Source organism: Hylaeus anthracinus, unplaced genomic scaffold, assembly GCF_026225885.1.
Source record: "Hylaeus anthracinus isolate JK02 unplaced genomic scaffold, UHH_iyHylAnth1.0_haploid 11989, whole genome shotgun sequence".
In the NCBI taxonomy this organism is placed as follows: Eukaryota; Metazoa; Arthropoda; class Insecta; order Hymenoptera; family Colletidae; genus Hylaeus; species Hylaeus anthracinus.
Window position 1 is genome coordinate 9,988,240 of NW_026534337.1, and position 25,082 is coordinate 10,013,321.

Here is a 25,082-nt window from a genome sequence, read left to right on the forward strand (position 1 = left end):
CGGAATCGGTGCATCGCACCCAGGTCAATCGCAGCGTTATTTCTCGCGTTCGGTGGATTCGTCGGACTCTTTGTCTCGCTGCCATTTGCAAGTCCAATAACGACGTCCAATTCGAATAATTGCTGTTGAATTACGCGCAATAACATTCACGAGGTTCTAGAAACATTCGCGTAGAGACGATAGGATCGCCCTGATATTAGCGATACCAAGGCTGCATCGATCGCAGCGAAGGAACCTCAAATTCTCCTCGATTGGTGTTACCAGTTTAATTGCTCCGAATGGAGTCACATTGCGTAGATGTAGAATTCATAGAAATTCTACAAGTGGCAAGAGCATCACGAAATAAATTTAAACTAACGATCGACCTTTATTTTACACGGTGTAAGATCACCTTGATTTTAAGAATTTCTTTGTTTGGTCTATCTCCTGACCACTTCTTCGAATAAATTACCGATAAGGCTAACGGTGTGAGGTTTCAGTTAGGAATGCGAAGACAGGAAAGGCGGAGATGGCAGCAGCGAAGAAAAAATCAACGTTCATGATGGCCTATCTGAAATACTCGGCTCCATGAATTTTCGATCTTCTCTTTCCAGCCCTCTCATTTTGATCTCATTGTCCCCGGCGCGTTGCAATATGCCGATAGTTATTTATGTTACGATTGCATTGTACGGCTAGTAGCCAGCGCGCTGGGTGCATCGTATGCATTGTGAATCAACCGCGGTAGGAGCCAGTGGCGTACGCAGAACATACCTCTGGGAAGGGTTTATATAATAGAATTTTTGAAAAAAAAGGAACAAATTAACTGTATATGCATTGTATATTTTTATTTATAAATTCCTTTCGTTGTTATGACAAATTCATTAATTTTTCTGTGAGTGTAGTCTTATTAGTACTTAATCATTCTGAGTTAATAATGTTTCCTATGTACCTTTCGGTTGTCATTGATAAAGTAATTGATATCTGTAAAAGCACGTGTACAGCAGAAAAAGGATTTCTGTTACACAATTTGTGCTACTCTAAAACTTATGAAAGAATTCTGACTCCCCCCCTCGTCCCGTGCGTACGCCACTGATTGGAATACATTGTATTCCTGCTTCTCTGCCTGTTTACCCATTCATTGGTCGCATAAAAAATTGTCACTTAGCCAAGTATCGCGATCCCATGAATATCGTCGCGCGAATTACCGCGAAATGAAACACCGTCACGTCTCTGCTTTATTCATACGCCCGTATCGGTATTTTTGCTCTCGTCTCTCGTCGACTAAATTAACGCGAGACCTTGTTGCGCGTCTCCTCGTCGCGAAAATTGCGATCGTTTTCAAGTGATTCAAACCACCGAAACAACTCAATTACAAAAACCCGAGGCATGTTGTCGTAGAATAGAAAGACCAGATCTGTCTAGGAGCCGGGTGCAAAATACTCGGATACAGAATATATTCGACTATGTAATGATTTCTGTAAACTCCTACAGTTAGGTTCTATAGTTCCATTTATCACTGTGAGTCATCTCTGTTTGATTTCTGCTTCAAAAGCTGATAACCATATATCATTCCAATTTACTCCAAAATTTCTATTAAAAGCTACCTACATGACCAACCTCACATAAAACGAGGCAGAACGTAAAGATGTACTTCGTTCTTGTTTTATTTTTGGAGTGACCCCCGAATTTCACTTTGTCTTGGGCTCCAGGACGATGTAACATGTCGCTGACGAGACGGACGAGCTGTACCCGGCGATTTTTCGCGCGTGATAACATCCCTGGTACATAGGGACGTCGTATCGGTGGAACTCCTTCAACTACCCCCGTGGAGTTGTTCGCAGAAACTACGCAGTTACGCTCGGGTGTCGTTCGGTCGTGTCGTACGCGACTCTACTGCTTCCAAGCGCATACAACCGTGGCGTTCGCTTGTGTGGGTATCCTCTCACTCTCTCTCCTGTCGAGATCTCGTTGCTACATGCTACACACGATTCAGCTGTGCCTCCGCGAGCGTTTCGCGTCCCATGCTCGAGAGAAGAAAATCCTCGAGTGTTTCTTTTTTCCCTATTAACGTGTCGAGTACAAAAATCGCGTTAAAAGAACACCGAGAAACAAAAAGAGTGCGAAACTGTTCCTTCCCCGGGAACCCCTACCGCGCCTCGCTGGATCGAATAGGACACGTTCGCGGTTCCCGTGACAGCTTCGCTTTTTATTCGGTATGGATACGTTTTTCTGAGTCACTACTGCATAAATGGTTAATAGAGATATTTTGAATTCTGATAAGAATATAACATCAGGTTTGAGTAATAAGATATTGTCACGGGGTGTCGTAGTCATGTTTCATTTATTGTAAACAAGCATTGTTATGCTCTACAATGTGGCCTTTAACAAAGAAAATAATTCACGTGTAACTGTTTGTCAGGTACACTTACGTCTGAAGTCCATTTCGTGATATATACGTAATCACTGTCTCCTGAAAAGACTATCTTTGTACCCGTTCAAACAATTCACGAACCTTGCGGTGTTATTGTTTGATATTCTATCTTCAACAAAGATAGGAGATGTACGTCTATATATCGTTTCGTTTCTAGGATACTTTATATTATTTCTAGAATTCATTTTCTAAAACTTTCACGTAATTTTCTGGAAAAATGTCGAATTTTATTTCCGACCAACCGAAACCAGACAAATCGTTGTCGTGGAAAATTGACGTTAGTTTTGATTTTCGTTCCGTCTTACCCCACTTGACCCTAACCGGTAAATTTACAACACCGCGACCACGCGCAAGTACACAAACTCGCGGGGCTCGTACACGGACGTCCCCTCCCCCGCGGGTGACTGTTTCTTTCCTCCCTTTCCACCGATTATTTGAGTCCGTATGCGCGCGCATCGCACCCCCACTACACACGAACCGGCCGCGCGGGGTTGTTTAGTGGGGGAAGTCGGTTGCCGCCGCGAGGCAGAACGTGCGGGCCGGAGTGGCTCCGAAACGAAAGCACAGAATCATTACCACGCCAGACCTCGAGGAGTACAGACGTGTTTCTCGTTACCTAAGCTCAGTCGAGAGTTCTCGTGTTGCTTCGCTTTCTCACTTGCGCCCTTCACGCGTGTTGATAGTCCGCGCCGCAGAGGACAGACCAGAAGCGTGTTACATCCGTCGATCCGTGTGCCGTGCGCGAATTTGAACGAAACGGAAAGAAAAATAGAAACGACACGAGAGACAGAGAGAGATCGTTTGCTGATTTCTTCGAAGTTTCGTATTGTGCACCAGCCACCGAGTGAGAGTAAATCGAATCGAGCCGACTCTCGCGATCAGTGCATCGTGTGCCGTGCTTTCCGCGAGAACATTGAACTCCGGTGCCGTGTGTCCCACGCGAGACGTTCTCCAATATTGTCATCCGGTGTTCTCTGTCGAGGAGCAAAGATCGCTTCTAGATTCTCAGCGATCGCGTCGTCGACGGATCGTCTAACGAATTCGGCGAACGTAAAGTCACCGCGGTTATCAGCACCTATGGAAAGTGATCCATTCGAGGATCCACCTTACAGACGTTGCAGACGACGTTGTTGAGAGACTTGGGACAGAGAACGGGAAGGGTGCTCGCTGTTGTGACATTTCGGGGCGTCGATTCTCGCCAAGTTGGCGCGGTGCTCGTGGACCACGTGCGTTTTCTACGGGCAATCCGTGGCGGCGATAGATTTGTCGGTAGTCGCGGCGGCGAACATTGGAGCGTGCGCCGTCGAAATCGTGGGCCACGTGTGTGCCAACGAAAATACGTTTACGCGTCGAATAAGTCCTTTCGACCAGCGGGTTAAGCCCACTTGATCGTTGCCGATTTTCTCGATAAAAACGCGAGATAGACGTTGTTCCGTTGTGCGTGCGAGAGTAAATTGAAGTGGTCAGTGTCTAATCCACGGACACTGGTTCGATTGCAGTGGCCAATTCGCTAAAATCAAGAAGAGGGTGGAAGCAAAACGGCGTTGAACAACTCATCCACTACGACGAGCACCTGCCAACAGGAAGATGGCGATTCCATTCTCGTTGCCGACAGACAACGACGCCGAGGTCCGGGGTGAACAACTGGAGCAGCTAATGCTCGACCTCTACGCGGCCCTCCAACAGGTCCTCCGAAGCAGGACCGTCCACCATCCATCGCGAAATCGTGAGTTGTACGATTTTATAATGCTCGTTCTCTACTGCTTCGCGGCTCTTCTAAGAGTCCTTGCACGGTTGTCGAACCACCAGCGATGAACGACCTGACGAGTCCTTGCGCTTTGCTAAAACGGTGCCTGAACGAATAAACATGTTTCGCTCGCGAAAACGGAGCACGCGACAGAAATTAACGCGAACAAGGATAATTTATCGAATGTTTCGACCGATACGTTGGGCCAAACTTTTGTTCGATCGGAAAGTGACATTTTTATACATTTATCGCAAAGTATTTCATTCGTACTCGAAATTGGAGTTTCTGAAGAGCCGTGAAATTTTCTCTCGAATTTTCTGTCTGGTTGAGAATGTTTGTCTATCCGTGTTGATCAGTCAGATCCTTCGTATTCGGAAAAGCGGATGAAATTTATGATTCGCAGGGAAAAAATGTTGTCTTGATTAAATTTTTTAAATGTACGGAAAAGTTTAATAATGGCTAACTTTACGAGAACGAAAGGGGAGATTGCTTTCGCGAGACAGAAGCGATGGTCTGTAAAAGTCGCGAAAAGTTAACTTCGAGCAGGAAACTTTTGACGTTCGTGCTACGCGAGAGTTCCGAGGACCGTTGAAATATGAAATGTCGTTCCGTGTACTCTTTATTTCTACAAAGGTACGCTCAAACGTAAAGAGATAATAATAATACCTTTCTATTGTACCGCGAGTGCAATATTAAAGAATTCAGAATTTCGTCCACTTTTTCGATCAAACATCTTCGTGTAATCATTCTGCAACGGAGTAACTTAAGTGGTCGATCGAAACGTTTAACGAACTACGTTTCTTTTTTGCTAGAGTTCTCTAAAGGACGAGTCGTAAACGTGAAAAGAATCGTAAAAATCAATTTTGACGTGTTCGATAACAAAATTATGATATACGTATGTTTCGTGACAGGCTTTGTCTAATACCTAAAAAAAAAAAAGGAAATGGTATAAGATAGAGTATCGAATATAGATAAAAGAGAGATAAGAATGAAATGTGTGTTTATTCTTATAGTGTACATTTGTAAAACATGAGTGTATTACTGCAAATTATTCGAGTCTTCAAAATTGTCACCACGAAGTAACGATTATTTTAGAGACACAGCCAAGATATTCTTTCCAATTAATATATCATAAATAGTATCTTATGTAAAATTGAAAGCTTATCACCTTTTATTTTTTAACATACAATCTTCCCAACGAACATTATTATTTCGTTATCAAATACGCCAAAGTTTATTTCTCGAATAACTACTTGAATCTGAAATCTCGAATAACCACTTAAATCTGAAACGATAAAATTCCATATTCGACGAATATCAAATCATTGCACCTAATTTTCGTTTACCAATGCACCTAAATTTTATCGGGAGAAAAAACGGGCTTGTCCGATCGTTCGTACGTTGGCGTGATTCGAGGACACTTTCCACACTTTTCCACCTGCACCTGAGTAGACGATTCGTTCTCACCATAAAATTGGTCCCCACGGGTTTCCAGAAAGATGCTCAAAGACGAGGGTCAAAAGACGAGGGACCGTTTAGCCGTGGTTGCATGAGAGAACGATGACAGCGAGTCTTTGGGTTAGCCTACTTGGGGGGCTGGTTGATTCGAATGGCAATTCCAATCGTAGACGACGAAACCGGTAGTTACCTTGAAATGATAATGTTGCCTAATTGTGAAACTATTTGTTTAGCTGCTCTTCTGCGAGAAGAATCGTGCTTTCGCGCGGAAAGATTGTAAATTTCGTCAATGTCACCCGCATTGAGGAAATGTCGAACGATTTTTGTGTTCCTTTTTTTATCCGACTATTTATTTATTTATTAATTTATTTAAGTATTTATTTTACTTTTGTTACTTTCTATGTCCCACTGTCCTGTGTCGTTTCCTACAATTATTTTTGTACGCTGTAAATACGAACACCGATGGTGTCGAATAAACTGCGATTACGTTGAAAATTTCACCGGGTGCGAAGCATTTGGTTTACATTTCACTCGAGAAACGCGAGGCTCAACTAGGACGTGCACGACGGCGTGTGGCGCGAGGTATCGACTCGGAGAGTGCAACACGTGGTTGTCGCGCGCAACAACGCGGACCACTTTAGCGCGCCTCAAATTCCGGATTCCCTTTCGAGGGGAAAAAGTCACTTCGGGGATGTCTTTTCACGGGAAACGTCGTATCGCCGTTAGAAATCGTAAGTCCTCGCAAACTCCCAAGTCGATCGATCTCGCGTAGAAAATAAGACATAAAAGTATAGGTAGATACGTCCACTGCTGTTTAAAGATTTTTCAGCATCTTTCAATCTTTCCATGTATAAGTTTTTTTTTTAATTTATACTGCTTCATCGGAAATTTCAAATGTTTTCAATATAAGAAGTAATAGAAAAGATTCCTGTTACGATTGCTTTGCTTGAGAATATCAAACTTAGAATTTGATTTTCGTACGATTCGATTCGTATGCGAGCGACAGTGTATGGTTGCGGCTGTATCTGTTACAAATACGTAAACTTTGTAGGCTCGAATACGACGTAGTAATTCGAGAAATGCGCGTTAAACATTTAAAACATCGGAAAGTCGCGAATCGTTCGTTTAAGGTCGTTGACCCTGCGTCGGGCTGTTGCGCGATTTTGTCGAAAATCTCGATACTCTCGATGCTGGTCATTGTCCCGTGAGTCAGCCTCGAAAAATGCTCGGTCCATTCGATCTTGCAACACCTTTGCACCTTCGTTTTTCGGATTGCGTCATCTTGGACACGTAGCGTCTCGTCGTACCGAAAATCGCGTGTCACGTTTGTGTTTATTATTTACCTCGACCGTGGTACTCGAGATGTTGGCGTATAACCTTCCTCGCTAAATCTCATAACATTTAGTAGTGGATTTTTTTCCTTACAATTTTCGGACCACTTGCACGAGGAACGTATTTGCAGCTCGAGAATGCTTGGTATGTGTAATATACATTTGAAAACGAGTGTGTGTAATAATGATTATTTATTATTGATTCATTATGCAACGTTTACTGTTAGTACGAATACCCGTCCTCTGATGCAGAAATATCGAATAAGCAGAAATATATTATAATGACGCTAGATACGAGCAAAGAAATAGACGATGAAACTTAATTAGGACAAATTGTATCCATAACTGTTACCTTACAATTTTCATAGTACATGAAATACATTCATAGTACATAAAATTATCATTTCTTATCACGTAGACCTATCGATAGCGTCGCTACCATGCAAATACAATTTACGGGAAAAAAGTACGGTGGCATTTGCTCGGAAATATACAAAAGCTCAAATAACAAACGAATTCTACCCATCTTCAAACATATACGTAGTAAAATAAATCTACGATACCTGAACCACCGGTAAACCCAACCGTATTCGCGTTTCCTGGCAGTCTACAAACCCGTACGACACGAATCAACGCTAATTCGAACACGAGCAAACCGTACGTATGACACAATTCTACTATTGAAATTTCAGCGAACAAAAGTTACTTTCTCCGCCGAAAACAATTGAAACTCGTACTAGATTAAAATTGCATCCCCTTCCTTCGAGAAGTTAGTTCGTTGCCCACCTGCCGAGCCTGTAAATCAGCGAGGATCAGTCGCGATAGTCTGGCTCGCGTCTTCTGCTTGCAAAATGAACTCTCCGGAGGGCTCGAGGGGAGGAGGAGACGAAGTTGCCAGAGGCGTAAATTGCGGTAACTTATATTCGGGCGCATAATGAAACGCGACTTTACGAGGGTGCAGCGAGCGAAAGGGGGCGAGTATAACAGATGTAGCGTGGGTGTAGGAGCCGAGAGTATGGGCAGACGATGTCCGGCCATGACCCTGCACCGCTGCACGAGCCTCCTTTACGGCGAAAGAGACGGTCGGATCGACAGGAGAGTAGGAGAGTCCGTTGCGGCAGCAAACGAGTGGAACGGAGAGAGAGGAGAAGACCGATGGTCAGGCACACCGGAGTAAAACGCCTCGTAAAACGCGATGCAACGTTCGAGGTTCGTTCCCCGAATCTCGGATGTCGATCCTGTCCGGTTCGCGTCCACTAGAGATTGCGGTATCAACCGCAATGTGCGTAATGGCCATCGCGACCGAGACGTCTGACCGAGCAGAGTGCCACTAATTTTTTCGGACCGTGGAATCGATTCCTCGCCTTTGTTTGCTTGCTGTTTTGGTACGGTGCAAGTTTGTTCTCGCGTATACTTTGCATTTGGATGCGTTCTTTGGAGGGATTAGGATTACGGGATTAGGATTTGTTAGGGACTACAAAGGAACAAAATCGTATATGCAGGTTTTTTTTTGTTAAGTTTGCTACTCGAATGAAGATTAAATCAAAATATGCATATATATGGTTTATAGAAAGAGAACGTGCGAACAGTCAGCATTTTAAGAAATAGATCAGGAGAATTTTTATAGGAAAGGGTGTTCGTGCATGGTATGAAATAGGTGCAGTTTAGTGTAAGATAAATCAGCTAGTTTAAAAATGTAAAAATTCGTGTAATCGAATATCGTCACAATAGCATACATGATTGAAAGTAACACCATCTTGTTGCACATTTTAGTTACGATTCCAAAGGATTTAATTTCCAAAATTCGAACTCAACCAATTAATTGTCGTATACATTTATAAATAACCAAGTATGGAATGGATCAATACGGACTAACTCGTGGCTATAAAGAGCGATAATTCCACTTTATGAAAGATAAATTAAATTTCACCGCAACGTAGGGTCAAAAGAGTTCGCAGGATCGATTCGAGTGCCTAGCTATCGCGATATAGGATTATTGCTCGAGCATTAGTTTCGCAATAATTGATAAAACACATGGGTCACAGTCGGATCATCATCGAATCGATGTTATTACCGCTATAAACGGTTCTAATCGAAGGTCGGCGTACTTCAGTGGCGCTCGATCACCCGAGAGGAAACGCTTGCTCGATAACGCTCCGTATCCATTTTACCGTCGTTTTACGGCAATACATTGCTAACGAGCCTTTGATCTCACCGACGCGCGCGTGGAAGTGTCCCAAACGAAACCACAAATTGCATCCGGTCGTCGCGCTGCTGTTGTTTCAAAGTGATGCAACAATCTGCGAAGCATTTTGCTGTTTACGTACATTGTGTACCCTTTTTACGAACCAGACCAACGCTGATGCACTTTTTGGCATTCTAAACACTTCACTTCGGAGAATTAAACGTAAATTTACTTCGATCGCTTTGCGATTAGAAGGATAAATGGCAAAATAGTTTCTAGGGTCTGGAAATTAGAACGTTGCATTCTCCAACGCTTCGTCATACAGTTCAGTGGTCGATAACTGCTGTAGGCTCTATAGGTGGCCACAAGTTCTTATACATAGGGAAATTTGATGCGTCAGGAAAGCAGGTAGAGTCGAGCGTTATTACATTGAGTAATAGTTTAGGTCTCCTTCGGCACACAACTAAATAAACTAGATCGAGTAAATTAAATTACCTTTGATCGTCGGTGACCCAGAACTTTGAATAAGCCCGTCGAGATCGCAAAATTTCGCGGACTTCGTCAGATCCTTCTCGGTCGGAGGTAGGAATCTCTCAGTGATCGTCCACGTAATAAACCGTCGCCTAGCGGAGTTCCGGGCGTTGGTGTCATAAATCAAGCGAGCGGATGGAGACTCGCGAGAATCCTCATTACGAAGTTAAATTATGCGCCGAGATCCGTGGTTCATTATTTTCTCGAACGGAAATAGTTGGCGGCCGGCGCGTGTGTGAGGGTCAATAACCATAGTTCGCCAGCAGCCACGGGTTTCGCGAGAGAAGATGCAGAATCTGGCGCGCGTTCGCTAGCTGTTGCATCGAATCGGGGGTGGTTATTTATAGAAACAGCTGTGGCCAGCCCCGTTCGAGACTTCTCCCGCGACATTTGCAGAAAACTTCCCCCTCGTCATCGCCCGTTCGCGTAAACGCTACCACGGTAATAACGATTACGCGCGTTCGATAACACGGGCTTCTTTTTTCCTCTCTGCCACGGTTGAACCATTCGTTGCACAGAGAATCGTACATCTTGTTCGTAAGGATTTTCATTCTTTCTTTTGCGATGGATACTATTTTTACGGTAAACGTGATGCTTTGAGATATTTACGGAAACGGAGGCTGTGTAAAATTACGCGTGGGTTGATAATCGCGAAATGTTTTTATGTGTTATTTCTTTCGCGACTAGTACGCGAGAAATTAGATCCATGTAAAATTTAATGATATTTATTTATGCTCGGTACGATTTTTCCACGCGTCGATCGTTTTCCTTATTTATCGATTAGATAAACTATTGCTCGTCGTGTTTTCATGTCGGCGAAGCAATCGTTTCCCACGACATCGAGTCGATAAGAGGAATCGAACTTCGCGATCGCGCTTTAATCGGAGACGTTTAATTTCTCCGTAGCAGAGAGATCGAGTTTCGCTCGTGAAACGCTAGCCCCGCGACATCGAACTTCGTATTATGTTACTTTGTCTCGCTGCGTCGTGATCACGTTATCGATACACCGAATTTCGATTCCAAGTAGTCACGCGTCACGATCGATCTAGATGCTTGATGTATCTATTAAATTGACGAACGGGAGATTAATTGTACAAAAGGGCGCGATCAATAAGATTCCTGGTGGACTTCTGCTGGACCAATAGCTATTTATAACTAAAATTCCGAGAAAGAATTTCTGCGAATCCCCTGATGAGATTGAACCCCGAATTCACCTCGTCACGGTCCTCCCACAGAAAGACGGGAAGATCGATTCGAGGACGAGACCGTCGAGCGAAGTCTATAGAGCTGATGAAATATTGAAAGGAATTCGTCATTGCCGATTGTCCGATCCTCGGCGGTCGTCTCCATCCATTCCATCCGAAGACAAGCGTTATTGGAGTTGTTCCTAAAATATTCATCGAACCTGTACTCTCTTCCACCCTCTTTTCCACCCCCCGTTTCCCGTCGGCGGTCCGTTATCGTCGTCGACGAGCCACGGTTTATCTCTCTGCGAGAAGACACGACGGAATCTCGAGAAGAATGCCCTATCTTTCTTATCAACCCCCCTACCCCTCGAACTATATAGGCTTATCGAATTTTCCCGTTCACCTTTGACCTCCTTCGGTGGGAAGCTGCATAGATTCGCGCGAAAAGAGGAGTAAACTGCGAGAGAGGCCTTAGCCAGAGAAATTCATGACGAGAGCAATAAAAAACAAAATTTCCGTGGATCTTAAGACAAAAATCAATAGCAAATCAGAGTCAGTACGAGCGACTTTCCTATTCGCTGCGAAGGAAATTTAGACAGCGATGAATACCAATGTAGTACCAAGTAAAAAATATTCAAAATTAAATAAATATCGTAGAGTGAATCACGCGTATTTATCTAAAGAAACAAAGTGTTAATTATTCCCACCGATGAAGATTCGAACCTAACGTTTACTCGCAGTGAATGAAACACTTGTATCGACTACTTCATTATACTTGTAAAGTTTGCAGCGAACCACTCGAGGAAGCCAGGGGATAGGACATTTTCACGCTCCCGCGAGCGCATTCTTCGTTCGCCGACTCGGACACGTGTCTGCGGTCGCACGTGAAATTTTCGGTAGATCTTATCCACGCCACCCTTTCCTTTGATTGCCACGGCCCTGGAGTTCGTTTATCGCGACACGTCATCGAGGATTTTTATCGAGCGTGAAGCTCGACCACGGCTCGTCTTCGCGAGAGGCGCTTCGAGCCGAAACGAGATTCACGTTCACACCCACGCGGACGAATAAGAAAAACGCGATGGAAGCAGCGATATAAAGAGGCAGAGGGTATCGTTTCTTAGCATTCGCTTTTCAAGATGCATTTTCAATTATTCCAAAGGGGGATTTTATACACTGGAGGTTATTAATGGATACAATTCAGTAGGCATTGGTGTTATTTTTCTGAATTTTTTATTTAATATTAGATCCATCGGAAGAGTAAAATTCTTAGTGAAATAGGCTGGGTGATAGTGCTCTAATCTTTTGCGTGGCAGTGAAGCATCTTCGGGGCACAGGTGACAAGTGATTATTCAATTAATGAATCTTATCTTGCTCGTTGCTTACGTTGCTTTTTTTTTAATATCTCGAACACAAACCGAATCTTCTCTAAATTACTCTCCGATGGAGTAAACATCACGTATAAATCCACCTCGCACTAAAATTTCGACTTCCACGCGCGTCAGCGACACTGGTGAGAGAGAAAGAGCACGAGTCGCGAGGAAACGGGGTCGATAAGCGCGGGTCTCCAAAAATAACGCCGGGAGGGGGGAGGGGGCGGGGGGAGGGGGGAGGGAGGGTGATAGAAAGCTGTGTGTTCTTTGAAAATTGGCGAGCCACGAAAACTGGTTGCGCGGCACACGTGTGCCCCAGAGCTTTCCGCGGAATCGAGCCGTGGCCAGGTTCGAGGAATCGATTTCCGCTCTGGTCGATTATTAGCCGCGGTAACGGAAAAGAGAGGAAAAGGAGCGCGATGAGAGGCGCGGCAACGTGCTCGTAATTATAATCGTCGAATAACGGTGGCAAGACGTGACCGACTTGCGCCCTACCTTGTAAAACGCAACGAGCGGCCCGCTGGCTAACGATGTAATCAGCGATGTGTACTTTCTACGCGATTACGCCTTCCAACGGAAGCCGTGCATCGCCCTGTCGCTCGATGTAAATAGAGCCGTCCGATGGGTTTGCCCTGGACAGGATTTCAACGCCGCGAATCGATCCTCGAAGGCTCTCTCGCCTCGCTCGATATTGCCCATCCACTCTCAACCTGTAATTTTCGAATACCCTCGGCTGTCTTCAATTTTATTCGCTGAATATCCTTCCAGCGGAGATATTCAATCTATTTCTTGCGGGGCATTATTAAGCAACTTGTTTCGGGGAGATATATCCTCTGCGAAGCTAATCCGTGCTGCTCCCGCTTCGAGATGAATTTCTTACTGGCATTAGAATTTATTTTAATGCGAGCTGATCTCTAAGGCGCAGAGAATTATTTTTGCAAGGCTTGTTTATGATCAAATTCGGATATTAAAGTTCGCAGTAGTTACTTGGATTTTGATAATTAGTGATTCAGTACCGATTGAGAATCGAAGGATTGCGTTGCACAGTTATATCGATTATGTTGTATCGATGCACAGTTATATCGATTATGTTACAAGTAGATTGCAGACGTTTATGCAAATTCTTACTTTTACAGATTCGGATAAAGAATTCAGATCTAAATGAAAGTGTCATAAGTAACACGTGATATTTTATATATTATTTCATTGATGCAAATCTTCAAACATTTCCCCATACTTTCGCTTGCCATGAATGCAGAAACACCCGCAGTCTAGTTACGAATGATCCACGAATACAAAAGTTCTCCCAAGATCAATTTCGATTTTCCTCTGTCTCTTCAAGGGGTTCGTTTCCGTCGTACATTCGGATCGCGAGTCCCTCGTGATCTGAAACGTCGATTCGATACCGCGATTAAATCTGCCCGCCATGGAATCGCGAGTCACGTAGTCCATAGAGCCGTAATCAATCGAGCGCGCCTCGCAACGTTTTCCCCCATGCAACTTCTGCACCGCAGAATCCGATCGAACGCTAGTCGCGAGCTAGAAGCGGCGCACAGAAATTTATTGGGTAATCAGATAGTCGTAGGAAATCGATGGCTGCTCGTTGTCGTGGCGCAACCTTGTTTCCCCTACCATTTTTTTCCCACCGTTTTCCCGTTTGCCTGTATCGCGATAACGTATCTGCCTCGAGAGCCGTTTCCACGCGGGGCAATTACTGCAAAACAATCGCCTGCGAGATTTCTGCCAGCGGGGAGGAATTAACGGAGGAGGGCGAGAGAGATTCGAGAGTGGAGAGGAAAAATGGACCACGCTCGGCATCGATTGTCTCTCGATACGCTCCTACGAACGTATATTTGAAAAGTGGACGCGAGAGAGGCTGCGAGAACCAGAAGTATATTATTCGGAAGAACGGTACATCCGGAATAGATTGAATCGTTGCTCTTGCGTGTATCACAGATATCGTATAACTTAATCGTCTTTCGACGGACTATTCGATAGCATCTTTGTCAGAAATAAGGCGCGACAAAATATTTCAATGGAACAAAATTAAAGACCGAGTAGATTTTTCGAAAGATAGTTTATACTTCCACTTTCAATTTATGATATCGATATTCATATACTAATTCTTACGCGACACAGTCTTTTTTATATACGTCCACTTTTCGTTCGTTTCGAACGTGGAAGAAATCTATTTCGTAGCATTGTATTGGGTCAGATGTTACGGTCAGTCATCCTAAGCAAAACTACTCGTCATCCACATTCTACTTACCCGCAGTGCCATATTACTCTTAACCCAGCACCGTTCTCTCTCTCTCTCTCTCTCTCTCTCTCTCTCGCAATACCAGAGTTGGAGATTTTACGAGATTTCCGCGAAGCGTTCTAAAGTGCTCGATTTCGAGCGCGCGAAACGAGATCCTCGTCTCTTGTCCGGGACGTTCGCCGCGGAACGACTCGAACAATGTTACCTGAACGATCGTCCACGTGTTTACGACTTTGCGTTTCATCGAAACTGGCACGGGAAGAAACCAATGATATTCTCTATAAGTACAGCCTGGTAGGGAATTTTATACGGGTGAGTTGGAAAAGGTTGCCTTGTTTATTTCAGGAGACTTGTATATCGTGTATATCTTGCTTTTTCGAGCACCCAAGAAGTGTTACTCTGTGTACGAGGAACATTAGGGTCTAACTTGATAGAAAGAAATATTCTGTAGAATAATATTCTCTAGAATTTATTGCAAAGTAAATTTAATGGGAACGTGAGGTTATATTATTGCCATTCAAGATTGAAGATTGAGTATAGATCATGCTGAAACGGAAGCTACTACGTAGATTGTTACGTAGAGTTTCTTCTGTTAAAAAACATTATTCTCTAGCTCAGGCAATCAATCAAATACAACTCTCCAAGTTCAAGCCATTCTTTACTCAATCACTTGCCACGTCTTTAAATATCACCACGCCTAATATCTGTTTTGCAGCGTGTCGCTAACACGCGGAGATAACAAAACACGTCATAAAAATGCAAATTCTCGTATCGCACTCTGAGCACCTCACGCTTCCTAATCGCGTAAAAATAAGTTCGTAACTCTTAATCTCTGTCCGTGATCGTTCAAGACAGATAGACGTCACAATGCCGTCATGTAGAGTGCCAAACATCGATCTTTATCTTTATAAGCTAATCTCTCGATAATTTGTCAAATCTAGTTAAAACAATCAACCCATATACAGCAGCAACAGTGCCGATAGTAATTGCATCATGTTAAAAATATAAACGTTATCGCACTCGCTGTCTCTTATCCATCTTGTACGTCACTACTCCATCAAAGCTCCAATTTTCATTAAAGACAATCTTTCAAACGCACCTTTCTTATCGCTATTGCAACGTATTCGACTACTCGATAAATCGTATTTTTAAGATGCTCTGCAATTTCCGCTACCGCTGCTGGATAATTAAAGAAATGAGTTCGTAAGCTTGGTCAGGGATCGACCAAAACATGCAATCGTCGGAACGACGCAGTTGGTTCGGTCGTGTCTCCCGCGATGAGTGTCTCATTGTCCCGGAAAAGTGGCAAAAGCGTGGAACGATAAAAAAACCGCTGCACTCGACTGCAGCGAGCACGGTCTCGCACACAGCGCCCGTATCCGTGCGCGCGACACATAGCGAGCGTGTTTACGCACGCACGTGCAGAGAGTTTCCATGCAGCGTTTCGCGCGTGTGTTGCAGTTCTGGCGGCCTTGAGAGGGGTTCTTTGTGCAGTTGAGCGTTCACTGCGCTGCACATTCGCGCACCACACGCGCGTTATCTCACCTACGCACGCACACAAGCGCCTCGGGTCGCGCGAGCGCCGCCAGGGTTGACGTTACATATACTGTAACAAGTTGCGTTGCACTTATGTACAAAGGGCGCTCCATGTGACTCACGTGCGCGCATACGACATTCCCCCACCGCTCAACCCTTTTCCGTCTCTGTCTCCTCAACCTCGCGCCTAGGACTAAAGGTGGCCACGATTTTCAAATAGCGAATTTGAATGCGTTAACTTTGATTGTAGTAGTACTTGCACACGACGGATAAAGCCCTTTGTTGCTTCTGTGTAGATTTTGACGTGGGTCAGAAAGGTAACCAATAATTTCGAATCATTTGGTAGTTAATGTATCTTTGTCAACGTTTCGTTATTTCTTATCTCATTCGAAGACTGACGTTTCTAATTAGAACGTCTAACTGAGAACAAGGTGCATTCGTACCTGATGTTTATTTGACCGTGCAGTTAAATATCCACTTCCGTACCATGAAACGTTTCATTTTATTCGCCTAATTATTTTGCAGGGTTCTTGCTCGCGTATGTTCTAATATAAACATAATGAAAAATAATGGAACGAAACAAAAGTTCAAGGAAACGAGGTACAACTAGCCTGCGAACCTCCACTAAATTTCATTCCATAGTTCAAATTCCAGTCTTTGTTTAATTAGTACGAACGGACAATTTCCTCGGGTCGGCACACGAGCTCACATTGTTTTATTCTACTCCCTCTAAATTTCCCTTCTCGTTCCCGTCCACGCGTTTCCTCCTGCTCCTCGTTTTCGTCTATATCTCCTCTTCATCTCGTCGTTCCCGTTTTTGCTTCATCGAGTTCCTCTTTTTATCCCACGCGTGTGTGCACTACGTCCCCGTGCTCCACCTCCGTGGAACTCTGTTTTTTTTTTTCCCTCTCGTCCGCGTGGATTCCTTTCTTTATCGTATATCCCTCGTTTTTTTCCAGCGAGTTTTTTTTCCCCCCTTTTGGCGTTTCTCCCTCGCTCCCGTCGGAGTTCTCGTTCTTTGTGTACCCGTTTCCTCCCTGCTCGTACACTTGTTCGTCGCCGTTCTCCGTCGCGGTCTTTTCGCCTCCTACGCCACCCGCTCGAGCGTCTTTGGAGCATAACTCCGCTCGGATGGACGAAAGTGCACACACGAGACCGCGAGGAGCGCGCGCGGGTGTTGGCCACGTGCGCGCTGCACTTTTTGCTCGGGAACCGCGGCTTTTATGGGACGCGCGCGCCGTTGCGCGGGCTTTATTCCCTTTTCGATCGTGGTTCGAGAAGAATCCCGCGTATCGAATGAAACGATCGAAACCCGGCGACGAATTCTAATTGTAACCCTGAAAGCATTGCGGACCGGCGGGGAAAATGCATTTCTGACCTTCTTATCGAAGAGACGTTTAGATCGTTGATATTTATGGCACTTTTCAGTATTTCAGAATTGTTTAATGTAATGTAGACATTGGGGAACGCGGTGAAACGACGAGTAGAATACTTTTGGAGTGGAAAGTATAGAGAAAGGGGGAGTTTCTGAATTATCACTATTTCCGGAAATCAGGCGGAAAGTCGTTGAGAAGTCGATGAATGCCTCGAAGGCTGCGAAGTCGAGAAATTGCTAGCGGATACCGGATTGAAATTGAAACGAATTGAATCCCTGCATAAATCAGAATTAGGTTCGCCGTTTATCACGCTTAACGGGGTCGTAAATTACGACCTAACCGGGACGGAATCCGCGGAACGGTTTTATCAGCGCGCTAGAGGGATAATAATTAGCCGTGGCCGATTATTATATAAATCGCTTTCGGGAAAGGTTCGTTCTCACGCGGCTCTCTCGAGGCGTAGTGACATTTGGCGAGAGGAAAATCGCGGTAGAAAGCGCGAACGAGCAACACGGGGCGTCTGTCGATGTCTTCGGATAAGCTAAAGGCTGTTTTGCAAGCGGTGAAAAGCGGCAACCGCGACCTACGAGTAGCGATGGGACTGACAAGGGAACGCTGCCAACATGAATTTGTATAAATGCTCGTTTCTTGGCAATTTGGTTCGAGCTAAGAGTTATGGCACATTTCGTTACTGTTACTTTCAAGTGTTAGGGAAAAAGCATCCCTCGTATTCGAACCACAATTTTTTGATCCTTGTCTATTTAATTTAGAGGCTTTCAGAGATAGTAGAATTTTCATTCGGAACGTTTTCCAATATCCAATTTATATAGTGTTACTTTTGGTGATTTATATTTAAATTAGTAGCTAGTAGTTTTTTAGAAAAAGTCTATAATTTGATAAAGTATGCTATTTACACGTCGGAAGTACGTGCTCGCGTGCACGTCGAACGATCAGCTATGATATAAATAGCGAGTACTCGGAGTCACATCAATAGACTATAACTGTATATATCTCGATGATAATGCTTTAGATTGCAAAACGTCAAAGATAACGCGACAGATGTTTTTCACACGAAGCATTGATTCGAAAGTTTCGTTAACACTCTGTACATGTGAAGCAATATTATATTAGTAGAATGAAAAATTCAAATTATCATCGATCTCGTATAATGTAGTAGACAACATTTTTATCATTTTCGAAGCAGCCGGATAAACTGCTCCAAAAACCAACAAAAGTGATGTCTGCCATATTTAAAAAAAAAAAAGAAAAGTGTCCATCTCCGGATGACGTGACATAAGAATGCCTACCGTCTACGCCTTCCTAACATCAAACCGACATTAAAGCAAAATACACTGCACATTTCTATAGTAGTAACAGCTCCAATTCGCAGCCCAATTTGGCCGATGTCACCGCTTATGATACCGCTAACGATGTTAAATGGAATCACGGGTATGTTTGTACGTGAAATTGCCAGGCTCGAAGCTAGCCATTATGAAACGATCTTGATAGAAAGGGTTAACGAGTGTGTCATTGGATTGGTCCCATCGCTACCCACGAGAGTGCATCGGGTCTCTCGGATTCGCTTTTACGTCGCAGCGAGATTTCGCGATCGCATGCACGGCTAATCGAACGAGTAGGCGACGATGTGTGTCCCGATGCGCACGCGCTCGAGTTGCACAAGTGAAAGAGCCTCGAGTGGCCTGTGTGCCTCCGCGGACGTTTACTCGAAATGTCAAGGATGCAACCGCGTGCACTCGCTCGCGCCAACGAGACAATGGCGGCCCCAGGCGCGGAGGAATTGTTATTTTGTCACGCGTCGGCTGAGATTCGCATGCTCCGAGTAAAAAGCGGCGCTTAAATGTTCCCGCGAGCCCACGTACCACGTCCAATTCCACCGAGATGCGTTTCATTATCAATTCAACGTAATGGACTCTCGACTCACGGTTTGGAACTTGGGAAGCATTCGGAAGCAGCCTTGTTAGACTTTTCTTAATGTTTCAATTCCAATGATTAGGTACACATCGAGAACTTTGCTAAAATAATTCGCGCGATAAGTAATGTTTCAGTCTGCGTACTTTCACTCACTTTTCTGACGTCGACCACTCGGTGTATCAGATAAAACCGCAACAATACCAATCGATAACGGTAGCAAGAAAAACAAGAAGCAACGTTTCTCGTTAAGAATTATACAGGTTGCATTTTATAAACGAATGCACGGGGCTGCGTATACTTCTAGACCCTTTTTCCATCGCCGTAAATGCGACGATCTTTAATATACACAGTTTTAATGCCAGTAATCACGACTCTTCGATACCGCGTGTTCTTGATCATTTTACAGCACTCTCGCTACTTTCCAACTTTCGAATGATCTCGTGTTTTATTTCTATAGTTAACGCTACGCGTTTCCGCTTTGGCGTTATTATTACGTGCGAACGCGTGAGCTGCGTTTCACACTGGATTATTATGATCAATTAATACCGAGTCCGCCTCTGTAGTAGAAATTTTCGATAAGGAAAGAATTGTGTAATTGGGTAGCCAGCAACTTTTGCGATATACGCGTACTATCAAAGTGAAGGGACATAATTTCTATTTACGTTTCACTTTTAATTTTATCTAGAATAATAGACAAGTAAACGAATCGCGAGCGTAGGAATACTTCCTCTATCAATGCTTTAGTCATCAGACATTTTTGACTCACGCGTGAATGTGTCGATATTTTAAAACTCTATCTTCATAGAACTCATCAACCGAAAAACGCTTCTTTATCGTGGATGATAAAACTGCGTTCGCGATTATGCACCGAGACGAATGCAGTCCGTTATGGCTGGCTGATATCACGCGTTTCCCAGCTACCAGATACCGAACAAGCTTCGAATAGTTCGTTCAGGTTTCTTTTCTTCTCGATGGAACGCAGTCGGTATGACTCTCTTTAATCGGTTTTGATTGGGCGAACGGAGAACGCGCGACGCCGCGTGCGTACGAACATTTGCGTGCACCGCGGCCGCGCTCGATGAGGTAAGTGTACCAGTGGTTGACCATTTAGGAGAACAGAATAATAATTAAACTCTTTGTTGATCTACGAACAATGCAGGGGAATCATATTTTAATTCCAAATTGCATTTCAAAATGTATTATTTTCCATTCGGAATACGAGATGGAACATATTTGAATAAAGTAGTTTAATATTACATTTAATTTTTTATATAGAAAGATTTGATCTAGCAGCACAGCTCCCTTTCAGGATGACGACTCAGGTGGAAAACTGAAAATACTGGAATATTTGTGAAGACTTGTATATTAGAAAGCACAAAGGTACAATGGTAAATTGAAGAAACACTGAACGAACTGAACAAGTAATGAACAAATTAAATTAAATTAAATAGGTACAATGAAGTATATTCAAGAAACATATTCCTACAAAAAAAATTTAACTTTGAAGTCTCTTACCGTTAAGAATTTTTTTTGTTTCGCCAATACTAGCGTTAGGTCTCCATCAGATTTTCTTCGTGTAGTGTCAACAGCTGGTACACGATCTCTCGGTATCTTTACCCCTGTGTGTCGAAATCGCGGAACGAAGGCTGTCGAATGGACCGTTGTAAATTTTCCAGACAATCATTAGCCAACAATGTCGCTCGCTGCCATTACAGGGCACTCGTTGCCTCGCCGTTGTCTGCCCAGTGGCATTAAACCTTATACGCGAGTCAGGCTCGCGACGGTGTGCGTAGATCGTAGCATTTCCATTGTTGTGACGCAACGCTGGTTCTGCACGGCGATTAATTATCGATGGCAAATACAGATACGCTCAATGCGAATCGCTCGAATACGTATTTCGTCGATCCGGGGTCTATCTCGCGTCCATATGTTTTTAGACGGGAAGAAGTTAGGGTGATCGCTCCGAGCGACTGAAAACGGTGATGAATCGCGCTTAGATCGCTCTCTGAGATGATCGAGGGAACCTTTTGCGTCGCTGTGCCCACGGTATCGTATGTCGCGAGCAGGTTCGAGTCAAGATTTCGCCAGAGACGCGCGAGGATTTCATAAAATGCGTGATGGAAATTATTGTGGAATATTTTACGTGGAATGAAGTGGATTAACTCCTTAGAGTTAATATCGAAGCGCTTTAGGTTATTTATTGTAAAGCTTGCAATGTGCTTCGATTCGTGTTCGTTGCGTATCTGTGTCCTGTTTACTTTGGCCAACGCATTTAACGTACTCGTCAGAGCATATACAGCTTATACGATGATACTTGAACGTCGAAATAAAGGATCAGAACTTATTTCAATTACCAAAGGGCACAATACTCTGATTTTAGCAGTCCCTTTTTATATGTAGTGTCTTAGCACACTTCAGCATCAAATCAAGGTCTCAAAATTTAAGAAATTTATCATGCACCCAATACTTGATAGATATAATTTCATGAAATCATAACTCTTTCGATTGTAAACCTGTCGTTCCCTCTTGTACGGAGCGGATGTTTCATGAACGGTTCACTCTGCTTTTCAGATCGACTGCCACGGAGAGCTGGGGACAATTTCGGATCTCGGGATCATCCTGTGGTCTTGGTAGACTCCGATCTGTCGAGACTCACGCTCCCAGATCTCGTACTGTCCGCCGTCGAACAACTTCCGGCCACGGCTCCCCAAGTGACCGTGTCGGCGCCGAGCAGCCCGACCAGAGATGCCGCATTTCAATTTCCGGAATGCAACACCGACGATGCACCGGTTCCGAGCCCGAGACCAAGGCCGCGAAGACGCAGAATCGCGTCAGAGAGCGGCGGCGCCGCGGCCATGAAGAAGGCACCCGCCGCGGAGATTTGCAACAGCTGTTGCGCCCACTTCGAGAACCAGTGGGTGAACGTCGGAGCCAACCTGAGGACCATCGCCGACGACTTTCATGCGTCCAAGACCAAGGTCAGTGTCGATGCGCTTACAGATACGCTTTATTTCCACGATTCAACGTTAGGTTTACGAAGACTTCTCATGAGATTTTCATTACTGAATGCTTTAATAAGCGATGCTTCAATAGATGAAGACGATTTATTAGAATCAATTAGAAGGCAATGTGAATTTGGATATATGCTTGTCTTTTAACCCTTTGCTTTCTTAGTCTCATCTTATCGACACTTCGAGTTCCAAAGAAATTAAACTTAAACGAATATTATTGTTGGTCGATTTACCCACAAAACTTTCGTGCGAAGAATCAACACATCTGTGTCCTCCGTTCCACTAAACTAAACCGAGCATTGTAAATGTTTAAAGGCCAGAAAAAATTCGGTGAAAGTCCCCCTAGAATTTTCCAAGCTTCGAAGCAAGAAAAATTTGACACCCCCAGCGATAATTTCATTTTCCCTTTTCTTTCCGTCGGATGCTTTGTTTCGAAGCTTCCATAGTCGAGGACGGGGCTCATCGTTATTTCGTTGAGCGAGGAGTGTTTACGACGAGAAGAGTACAGGTGTAAGGCACGCGGCATAAAAATAATTGCGTTGCGTAAACTTCACGCCGCCTGTCACAATTCTGCCACCCCCGTCGATGCCTTTTATTCGTCGTAAAGCCACCCTTGCACCGTGGCCGTTATAAAACCCTCCGAAATACGCAGATGTCGGGGACCAGGGGCTCTGTAAAGCGGCGCTCTTGCCACTTTTACGCCTTTAATTTCTAAATTAATTTTACACCGACGCACCTGGAACGTCTTGTTTTATATCGACGCGCGCTTTTCGCGGTCATAAAGTTTCGGGGATAGAAATGCTGTTATTTGTGTGCACTGCGTGCTAGAATTTTGGTAAATAATTTTTTCTGAAGATCAAGAGCTTCATAGAATCTCGTAGATCTCATAGAAAACTCGCTATTTTTGGAACACTCTTGAGACGAAGCAACACTTGGGCCAACATACGTACCAACATTTATCTAGACTTTAAAAGCACCGGTGTCTTTTTTGGTTCAGTTCATCTCGAAGCATTAGCAAGTGTAGACAAAAATTAGATTCAGCCAATTTCGTAACAGCCGAGAACCTGACTAGCTAAGGTAGCCGAGCGTTCCTCCAGTTCTCTACATTCTTCCCGTCGCCGCGGATTTTCCGTGGACAAACAACGAAAAACACGGGTCGTAAAATCAGTGAAGCCGTTGCGTTTTGCTGGTCGATACATATTTGATCGAGCGATCGGTGTATCCTGGAGGCCAACCGGAGAAACCGTGATGAAGTGGCTGCAATGCGCTGGGTCGTACACGCTGGGAGCAATACTAGACGTCTTAACGGTGGCGGGCAGATATTTATTGCGCTCGTGGGACATCGGACGGTGCCACCGATATAACTAAATTCGCGTTTATGGCCCCGGCTGACCCGCTCTCAGCCGTCAATTTCTCTCTTTCTTCCCGGAATAACGTGACCCGAAACACCGCGGCGAAATGAGAGATACTGAATCATTCGTGGAACCATTAAATCGTCGACATCGCAACCGAGGGGAACGAGGGACTCCGTGAGATAGATTTTCTGAAATTGACTTGGAAATGCTCGAGCGATAATGCACTTATCGAACTTTATAGCGGCGTAACGACGGAGGAACGCTCGACGTGGCCTTTTTTGGTCCAGCCAGGAAAAGAAGGATTATTTGTTATGTATCACAGCGGGCCCTCGATTTTCGCACACAATTGGTTCCTGAAAGTACGTGCGAATGTTGAATGTTCGAAAATAGAGCGATGTAATTTGGTATTTTCTTTTGGCTTAAAAAGTCGAATGTTTAAAAATGTGCGAAAGTCGACGCCCGCCTGTATATGATCGTGCTTTAAAGAGTTGGTCGAAAGTATACAGGAAGTTTTTCTGCAGATTGCTTTGTTCTCGAGAAAATTGATCTCGAAGTATCTCGAGAGAGGTACGCGATTTACTAAGATTTCCTCGTCGATTTACGGCAAATACGTCGCGACGGTCGTTGGAACAAGGGCGCTAATTCCGTCGATCGCGGGAACAACGATCGAGCGTCGATATCCGCCGCGGACGTAATGGTCAGTTAACCGGTATAAAAACAGAACTAATCCCCGACGCAATCACTTACCAGCGGGGATCGTCGTTGGAAGCGAACGATAGTTTCTCCCTAGGACGATTATTACGGGTCGGTCGTTCTTTTCAGCGCTCGTCGACGACAAAAGCGGAGTCCTTTCACGGTTTTACGAGATTCCCCGTGATTTGCCGCGGCCGATTGAAAGAAAGAAGCCGAACCAGCGGGGGCGGGGTGAGAACGGCGCGAGAGAGAGAGAGAGCAACCGGGAGCTGATGGGAACAAGGAGAAAAATATGAACAAGCTCTCGGAAGGGCGTTCTCTCCTTTATCCCCGTCTCGACTTTATTCGCTTTAAAGGTCCGCGCCAGCCGTGATACCCAATCCTGGAACGTCTAATTATTGCTGGTTAAGTGCCGGTAATTGAAGGGGGGCGAACAGACCCGTGAAATTGAAGAAATCTCTCCACCGCCTCGCCTCCGCTCTCATCAGAGATCGGATACCGATCGGCTCTTCGAGCTTGGTAACTCGAGGAGCGGCTTGTTGATAATACGAATCGTGGCGAATTCTCGCTGGGATTGTCTCTACGGGCCTCTCCTCCTGTTTGCGTTCATCCCTCTGGGGGAATCGAAGTGTCAGATTAATCCGCTGATGGTCGAGAGAGAGAGAGAGAGAGAGAGAGAGAGAGAGAGAGAGAGAGAGAG

General features: G+C 44.5%; 1 protein-coding gene across 3 annotated transcripts in view; it reads left to right on the forward strand.

The window, feature by feature from the left end:
* The window catches only part of LOC128887947 (uncharacterized), a 478,906-nt gene that overhangs the window by 443,184 nt on the left and 10,640 nt on the right, over window positions 1-25,082 (forward strand). For 2 of the 3 annotated variants that reach the window (XM_054144471.1, XM_054144472.1), the window contains 2 exons: window positions 3,910-4,136; window positions 21,895-22,301. In XM_054144471.1, coding sequence (XP_054000446.1) covers window positions 3,998-4,136; window positions 21,895-22,301 — 546 coding nt within the window. In that variant the 5' untranslated portion in view covers window positions 3,910-3,997. Of the gene's footprint in view, window positions 1-2,957; window positions 4,137-21,894; window positions 22,302-25,082 lie in introns of those variants that run through there. The other variant, XM_054144470.1, reaches the window with a different exon arrangement.